Here is a 9,244-nt window from a genome sequence, read left to right as displayed (position 1 = left end):
GGCCTGCTGTGTTCATCCAGCTCTACACCTTGTTATCTCAGCAATGGTGAAAGGATGATTTACACTCATGATTTAAGATGGTGTCTGGATTGGAATCGCAAGAACTAAAGGGAGAAGGGCTATAAAAGGAAGATTCTATCGGATGTCATCTTTGCAATTCTTTTTATTCACTCGTAGGGGATGTGGACATCACCGGCTGGGCCCATTTCTATTTCCCATCTCTAGTTGCCCTGGCAAAGGTTGTGCTGAGCTGTCTTCTTGAACCAAAAGTGCTTAAACAGATTTTGTGACATGCTCCACTCACCGTGACAAGTGCTAACTGCAAATCCAATGCGTTTGCGAGCACGGTCAAAGACAACATAAAACCCCTCCATGATGACGGCGCCCATCACGGTTCCTGTTGTAGACTGGGAGACGGCAAACTTATAGCAATCATCCTGAGAAGTGGCCACATCCTCCACTGGGCGCAGGTATTGCTGTAAATAAAAGGAATGGAGCTTTGGAGGTCAGACACACACCTGCGACCGGGTTGAGATTGCCCAGGCTTAGAATCCCCACAGCCAGCATTGAGAGTGGACAGAGAAACAGAGGACAGTAACAGCACTGAAGTAGGCTATTCAACCTGTCCTGTTGATGCCAGCTCTCTGCAACAGCAGCTCTGTTAGTTTCGTTCCCTGACCCTTTCTTCTTAGCCCAGCAATTTTATTTTCTCTTTGGGTGTTTATACAGTTATTAATCTCAATAAGTGAGACTAGCGAGTCAGAAAGACAGTGGCGTGGCTGTATAGTCAGAGTCATACAGCATGGAAACAGACCCTTCGGTCCAACCAGTCCATGCCAACCAAGTTCCCAAACTAAACTAGTCCCACCCGCCTGTAGTTGACCCATATCCCTTCAAACTTTTCCTATTCATGAACTTATCTAAATGTTTTTTAAATGTTGTAACTGTACTTGCATCCACCACTTTCTCTGGCAGCTTATTCCACACACTAACCGCTCTCTGTACTAAAAAGTTGCCCCTCATCTCCTCTTTAAGTCTTTCTCCTCTCACCTTAATGTTTAATGTCACTGGAATAAAGGCTGGTGGTTCCAGTTTTTATATTTTTAAGTAGCATTGTTTCGTTCATTACATTTATGTTCATCCAGCTGTCATGGTAAGATTTGATTTGTGGAGCATTAACTGGGCCTCTGGATTACTGGTCCAGCAGCAGTACAACTAGGCCACTGTCCCCCTAAATCCATGATGAGAATGTGACCTTGGCGTACTTGAGTGAGGAAGCCAGGTTCATCTCATCAAACCCCACGATATCAGCACTCTTCCAATTCTGGCCTCTTCAGCATCCCGGATTTCAGTCACTCCACCATTGGTAGTAGCTGCACTTTCCATTATCTAGGGGCTAAGCTCCGGAATAACGAACATCTCTTGCCTCTTCATCTTGTTTTCCTCTTTTAAGATGTACCACTCAGCAAGCTTATTGTCAACTGACATAATAGCTCCTTATGTAGCTGGTGTCATATTTTGTTTTATAATCCTCTTGTAAAGAGCACAGGAACATTTTATTATGTTAAAATATCCTGTATAAATATAGGCTGTTGTGGTTGCTTAATAACCTGCCAAACTCCATTGTCTCGATCTGTCACCCTTGGCAAGCAAGGGAACATTGAGCTTGAGATATCATTGAGTTTCTAGCAGCAGTGAAAACTCTTTTCCGTATCAGTAAAGGGACTTCCAAATGTGGGGGATGCTGAAATAATTCTCACTCCTCATTCTGCCCTTTTCCCTGTTCTCTCCATGATCCACTCATAAATCTCACTGTTGGCTGAAGTATGAAAGGTAAAAGATAAGCAAGAGGAGTAGACAGAAGGCTTGGTTACTAATCGCAGCACTGACAAAGAGCCAGTGACCCGAAACTCTATTTCACTCTCTGCCAAACGTGCCTCTTGAGACTTTCCAGCATTCTCTGTTTTTATTCCAGGCTTACAGAATCTTGCTCTATTCATGGTTCATCTGGACCATACCAATTAGGAACAGTAGTAGGCCATTCAGCCCCTCTAGTTTGCTCTGGCATTCAATGGCTGATTTGAAGGCAGCCTCAACTCCACATTCCTGCCCTTTCCATTTACCAATGACTTAAAAATCTACCTATCTCTACCTTAGAAATATTCAATGACCCCTCCTCCACTGCTGGCTGGAGCAGAGAGTTCTGAAGACTCACGACTCTCTGAGGGAAAAGAAACCTCTTTAACTCTATTTTAAGTGAGTGACCCCTTACTTTTATTCTACACTCTCCCATAATGGGATACATACTTTCAGTATCCACGCAAGACAACCTCTCATTCTAATAAAATCCAGCAGTCTGCCCATCCCTACCTCCTAAGATAACCCTCCCTACATGGCTCCATACATGGCTACCATGAGATAACAAGATGAAGAGCTGGATGAACACAGCAGGCCAAACAGCTCTTCACCTTGTTATCTCAGATTCTCCAGCACCTGCAGCTCCTATCTCATGGCTACCATGAGATGGCTTTAGGTTGTCAGTTTTAATAAATTTGTTAATTTGGCCCAAACATAGAGCTCACAACCGAAATTCTCGCACAGAAGATCCATCTGATTTAAACCGAATTTGACCTAAGTGAGTAAAGAAACTTCATTATTAAGGATAATAGTCATTTCAGAGTACAGAACTTCAGTATTGTGCCTTGCACTCATCAGGACAATTCACAAGAAAAGCAATTTAAGGGGAACACCATTGGTATTCCTTGAATATTACCCTGATGAGGGCAAGATGAAAGACTTCAATAAAATGTGCCATTTTTCAACATTATTAGAGAAAAATTAAGTGCATTAATTTTTAGAACTGAGAGGGGCAAACCCAGCTTGCATGCACTTACTTGTGGTAGGATAGTGATTTGGAAAGATTGATTAGTGGCCTCCCCCATGAGGTAGAGCGATATTGTTGGGAAGATGTGCCAGGGCGTGGTGCCAATCTGCCAGCAAACCAGCTGCTCACCCAACCAAAAACCATCTGGGAATTTCTCCGTCTGTCGAAAGAGAAAAAAATAAGTTAAAAAACATGAAGTAACAATGATAATCGTGAATATTTCATTGTCCCAGGTGCCCTCAATAAAGAGCAGATGTACAAGTTTCCAAATAGTGTTATTTATCATTTAAACATGCATTTGTGTGTTAAGTTATTAAGGCACATGGAACTGTGACCGCTGCAAATTCACAAGAGATGGCTCATTCTATCCATAAAGTACCTACAAACATGCCCCCCTGTACAAGAGAGTCCCTTGCAGATATTCATGGCTCTGTCTTTTTTTATTCATTCACAGGATGAGGGTATTGGCATCTGAGCCAGCATTTAATGTCCATCCCTAATTGCCCAGAGGGCAGTTAAGAGTCAATCATATCACTGTAGGTCTGAAGTCACATGTAGGCCAGACCAGATAAGGATTGCAGTTTCCTTCCCTAAAGGGCATTAGTGAACCAGATGGATTTTTCCTGACATTTCATAATAGATTCAACAGTCATCATTAGATTCCGAATTCCAGATTCCTATCAAATTCAAACTCCACCAGTGGCCGTGGCAGGATTTGAACCCAGGTCCCCAGAACGTTACCTGTTTTTATTAATAGTCTAGTGATAATACCACTAGGCCATCACCTCTGTGCATGAGCAAGAGCTTCATTAAATCAGTCCATTTGAACATATGCTTCTTTTGTCTTTTATCACATGCACTGTCCAAGTCTGTCACTTATTTTTATTTGTTCACAGGATGTGGCTGTCACAGGCTGGACCAACATTTATTATTCATCCCTAACTGTCCTTGAGAAGATGGTGGTGAGCTGCCTTTTTGAAACTCTGCGATCTACAAAGGGAGAAGGGGAATGTACGTACACGCATCGTGCTGTTAGAAAGGAAGTTCCAGGATGTTTATCCAGTGATAGTATAGTAACTGCAATACTGTTCCAACCCTGGGTGGTGCATGGTTTGAAGGGGACCTGCAGAGTTCCGTGCGTCTGTAGGTGGTAGCAGTCACCGCTTTGGAAGGTACTTTGGAGGAGCCTTGGTGAGACATAGCTGAGAAGAAATTTCTTCTTTTAGACAGTCTTTAATGCTTGGAATGCTCTCCTCCAGTTAACAATGAAGGTTGTGTTATTGAACATAAGCTTCTCCTCCCTATTGGCATTGTGAGTCTATGTCCAGCACATGGACTGCAGCGGTTCAAAAAAGCAGCTCACTACCACCTTCTCAAGGGCTACTAGGGTTGGGCAATAAATGATGGCCAAGCAGCGACACCCACATCCCACAAATATTTTTTTTTTTTAAAATTCCAAAGTCACACAGCCCTCTGAAAGAAAATAATTCTCCTCAGCCCTGTTCTGAAAGTGTGACCCATCTCATTTTATAACGGTGTCACCTCCTCCCACCTAATTCTGGACTGATCCATGACAGGAAACATAGTACCCAGGTCCACCTTGTCAAACCCATTCAGAATCCTATACATTTCTTGAAATGATGGTCTTTCTCAGTAGCTATCTGGTGAGGTCAAACTTGTATAGTGTTTTTGCTTGACCTCCTTCATCATCCATTGATTTGGATGAATACTGCTCTGAAATCATTGCATGTTTTGAGATGTAGGTCTGCTGATACCCCTACAGTCCTTCCAACATCACCTTTAACTAATTCAGCACCCTTCGTGGACTCTGCATGAAGCCCATTATTTTTCTTCCAAAATAAGGAATTTTACACTGGGGTACTGCTCAGCCACTGACATAATTTAGTTCTCACATGAGTACTTTGTGATTAGGCTGACCCTTCAAGTTTAGAATCCGCCTCAAGTTTGACCACTTTCTTGTTCCCTGATTTCGGGACTTTTTGTCCATTTTCTCAGAAGTTTGCTTTCTATTTTCTAACAATGGAATCAATCTTAAACTGTAGACATGAGACAAAGCCTGGAACAATGGAGAGTTCCCAGTACACCAAGATATTCCTGATGTCATGAACTGATTTTCTGTCAGCAAACCAGACAATCCATCAAAAATATTTGCCAGAACAAGAGGCTGTGACTTCAACCTTGTCACATTTGGGACTCATCCTTGTACCTAAGCTGGTACCTCAAGAAGTAATTCCTAACGGTCTCAAATTCTGCCCAAGACAAAACTTGCTGTAGTTTCCAATTGCAGGGAATTATTTGATCTGCACTTAATGAAAGCAAGAAAAACCCTACATTTCTACAGCATTTCTCTCAACTTACAGTTGTTTCAAAGTGCTTTATAGCCAACAGTGTACTTTGTAAAGTATAGTCATTGTTACAGGATAGGAAACATAACAGCCACTTTGACACAGCAAACTTCCACAAATTGCTATGTGATGATGGCAAATACTCTCTCTTTGTGATATTGGTTTAGAGAGCAATATTGGTCAAGACACTGGAGAGAACTTCCCTGCTCTCCAGGAAACCGTGCCAAGACATTTTTTGTTAGAAAGAGAGGCCAGACTGAGCTTTGTATTAATGTCTCATCTGATAGTTGCCATCTATTGTGTTTATTGTGTTGCATTGTCATCAGTGGCAAGATTTAATGGGCATTTACTTTCCTCCATTGCCCCATACAAGTGCTGATGTATAGGTGTACAGTTCTATGGGAGCTGATGCCCTCCTACATCTTGTTATGTTCCTCTTCTTTTCAACATAAAAGCACCAATCAGTGAACTGACCTAGGAGACTATGCACTGCACAGGCAATCTCATCGACTGCTGCTTTCGGACTGACTACAAGGCAGGGGACTTGTACATCATATCTTGGATCAGTGGTAACTATGACTAACAGCAGTTTAAGATATGCACCTTTAAATGTGTATATACATTGCATCTCACCAAAGTGCTGCTCTTCATTCACTAAAACCTGCATCTTGAGACAATGCAATCAATTTTGAGAATCACCACGTTTCGAATTCACTCCTATTCTCCACCTGGTATCAGATTATGAGGCCTTACTGAGAGGAGTCATAGAATCCCTACAGTATGGAAGCAGGCCATTTGGCTCATCAATTCAACAACAACCCTCCAAAAAGCATCACACCCAGACCCAGTCCCCTTCCCTATCCCTGTAACCCTACATTTCCCATGGCTAACCCACCTAATCTGCAGGCCTTGGGCAATTTAGTGTGGCCAATTCACCTAACCTGCACATCTTTGGACTGTGGGAGGAAATTGGAGCACCCGGAGGAAACCCACACAGACACAGGGAGAACATGGAAACTCCACACAGACAGTTGCCTGAGGCTGGAATGCGAACCCAGGACCCTAGCGCTGTGAGGCAGCAGTGCTAACCACTGAGCCACCATCTCACACCCTACTGTACAATGATCAAATGAGATACTGAGGGCACATCTGATCAATGTGAACAAGATTATGACAGGTTTGAACGAGGTAGACAAAGAAAAGCTGCTCCCATGAGCTGACAGTACAAGGACTAGGGGGTCACAGCTTTAAGATTTTGGGCAAGATTTGCAAGAGGAATGGGAGGAGGATTTTTTTTTTGAAACAGCTTCTGCTTATTGATCTGGAACTCATGAATCACAAGTGTGGTGGAAGTGGACATGATCAATAATTTCAAAAGGAAACTGTTTGCGCACTCAATGGAAATAAATCTGCAAGACCAGGGGCATTGGGTAGGGATGTGAGTGACCAGAATGCTTCATGTAAAGCCTTCCTCTGTGCACCAAATGACTCTGACATCATCCCTGAAATGGGGCCAGTTATAGTGTTTCCTTCATTGCCTGGTTAAGAATCATGTCACTCTGTAAATTAACCTAGATCTTCCTGTGAAACTTACTGCTGCAGCATAATTCACTTGGGTGTGCCTTTGAAGAAATGAGGCCATCTGGCCCATCATGCCTGTACTAGCTGTTACGACATGCTATCCAATCAGCCACACCCTTTCCCTCTAGCACTATAAATGATCAGCTTCATGCGTATAAATCTAAATACTTTCCTTGAGGAGGAAGAACGGAGCGCAAGAAGGGGCTTTAAAAACTGCATCAACTTTCCTTCATTTTACAAAACAATACTTAACAGAAGACGCAGCTTTGATGGATTTCACTGCAGCTTGGAACACCTTCTTGGGCAGCCGAAGGTTTGTAGTTCCACTGTCCACGATACTCTTGTCGTAGTTATACTGGAGAAAATCAAATAGATTTCAGTTTCAAGGCAAACACATAATGGGGGGGTTGTGCAGCTAAATGTAAGTGAGCTGTTGTGGAAACTCATGCAGCAGTGAGAGTGGTAAATAAAGTAGTTCCTGCTCTTGCTGCTTCTGTTGGTAAGACACTGGGGGCAGAAGGGCATCTAATTGGACAGGATGGTGGTGGGTCTGAAATGTATTTCCATTCCTCATTACTTACCTTTGGCCTGGGACACCCTGAGACTTCAGTATTTGCTTTCCCCAGTGGTGCTTCTAAGGAAAAGAGATACTTCACACAAACTAAATCTTGGTAAGCAAGGCTTCTGTGTGTGGGGTGCTGATTGTAGTGAGAGGCTCACTCCTGACCTTGCCACTGCGTTAGTGGCCTAGGGTTTGGCAGAGCTTCTGAAAAAACAGAGGCAGTGCACTCCCTCACTGCCTTCTCAGGTAGCAGAGGAGACACCTGACCCCCCGATAAGATTCCACTTATTGACAATGTTCAGTCCCTGTCATTAAATCACTAATTCATCGTATTCAAGTGAGAATATGTTCAGTCTCAGAATGTGACCACAGTGCACTCCGCACTGTGCTTAGTTGAGTGTGTGGGTAAAGTATTTCAGTCCGTGGGACTTTCTCACCTCCTTACAGTCCAGGTTCAGGTCCTGTCCGTTGATCTCAATCTTCACTATAATGACCTCGTAGTACCACTCCTTCCTGATTGGTGTAAACCAGATGTTGCCCAGATAAAGAGATGAGTCAATGCCACCAATTATCTATAACAGGGTGGGAGAAATGGTTAAGAGCATTGCGTAAGCCATCTGTAACCAACACATACTTCTTAAACATATCTGCAATTATTACTTCTAGCTACTTAGCAATCCTTATTCCTTAGATAGTTCATATGGAAACTGATCAGAATTGATTTATAAGAACAAATGTAGGCCAGTCTGGCCCTTCATTCCTGTTTTACCATTCCTTTAGATCTTGGCTGCTCTGTATCTTAACACCATCTAATCCGTGCAAAGTAAATGATCTCTAGCTCCATTCCTGTTCTAGATACTGGGTCAGCTGATATCAATCAAAGCCTAGAGTAGAAGAGAGTGAAAATTGGCTTTCCTTTGTCCGAGCTAATGAGAGAAATCAATGTTGCTAACCTTGGTCTCCAGCTAGCACAGAAACCTGGTGAAGAGGATCATAACCTCCCTCCAACCCATGGTCTATTAGTATCCAACATCAGGGCTCACAGATAAACTGAACAAGCAATAGAGAGCAGCTGTCGTCGGTGACGTTATTCCCCAATTAATGTCACCTTCTTCAGGAAATGAAATGCCCCTTGAGCCTGCTCCACGATTTAATATGATCATTGTTAATCTTCCACACAAGTCCACTTTCCCAGCTGATCTTCAGAAACTTTGATTTTCCGAAAGCTGAAAAATCCATATACCTCAGCCTTGAATATTATCAATGAGTGAGTAGCCACAACCCTCTTGGGTAGAGGTCTGCAAAGGTTCACAGCCCCCCTGGTGAAAGAAATCTCTTCTTACCTCAGCCTCTATTTTCCTGAGACCATGAACCCAATGTCTAGACTGTCCAGGCAAAGGATCCAGACTAGGGATAGTAGGAACTGCAGATGCTGGAGAATCCGAGACAACAAGGTGCAGGGCTGGATGAACACAGCAGGCCAAGCAGCATCATAGGAGCAGAGAGGCTGACGTTTCGGGCCTAGACCCTTCATCAGAAAAGGGGGAGGGGAAGGGGGTTTTGAAATAAATAGGGAGAGAGTGGGAGGCGGATAGAAGAGGGATAGAGGAGAGGATAGGTGGAGAGGAAACAAACAGGTCGAAGAGGCGGGGATGGAGCCAGTAAAGGTGAGTGTAGGTGGGGAGTTAGGAAGGGGATAGGTCAGTCCAGGGAGGACGGACAGGTCAAGGGGGCGGGATGAGGTTGGTCGGTAGGAGATGGAGGTGCGGCTTGAGGTGGGAGGAGGGGATAGGTGGGAGGAAGAACAGGTTAGGGAGGCAGGGACGAGCTGGACTGGTTTTGGGATGCGGT

At 43.6% G+C, this 9,244-nt stretch overlaps 1 protein-coding gene across 1 annotated transcript in view; it reads right to left on the bottom strand.

Moving 5' to 3' along the window:
* The window catches only part of LOC109920341 (beta-secretase 1), a gene marked incomplete at its 5' end in the record, with an annotated part of 22,308 nt that overhangs the window by 10,954 nt on the left and 2,110 nt on the right, over window positions 1–9,244 (bottom strand). The window contains 4 exons of the mRNA XM_048615497.1: window positions 305–476; window positions 2,895–3,044; window positions 7,085–7,186; window positions 7,831–7,965. Of these exons, the coding sequence (XP_048471454.1) occupies window positions 305–476; window positions 2,895–3,044; window positions 7,085–7,186; window positions 7,831–7,965 (559 nt within the window). The remainder of the gene's footprint in view (window positions 1–304; window positions 477–2,894; window positions 3,045–7,084; window positions 7,187–7,830; window positions 7,966–9,244) is intronic.

This window comes from Rhincodon typus, chromosome 32 (genome assembly GCF_021869965.1).
Source record: "Rhincodon typus isolate 14 chromosome 32, sRhiTyp1.1, whole genome shotgun sequence".
Classification (NCBI taxonomy): Eukaryota; Metazoa; Chordata; class Chondrichthyes; order Orectolobiformes; family Rhincodontidae; genus Rhincodon; species Rhincodon typus.
The sequence above is the reverse complement of the archived record's forward strand: the minus strand, read 5'-3'. Positions and strand labels throughout refer to the sequence as shown.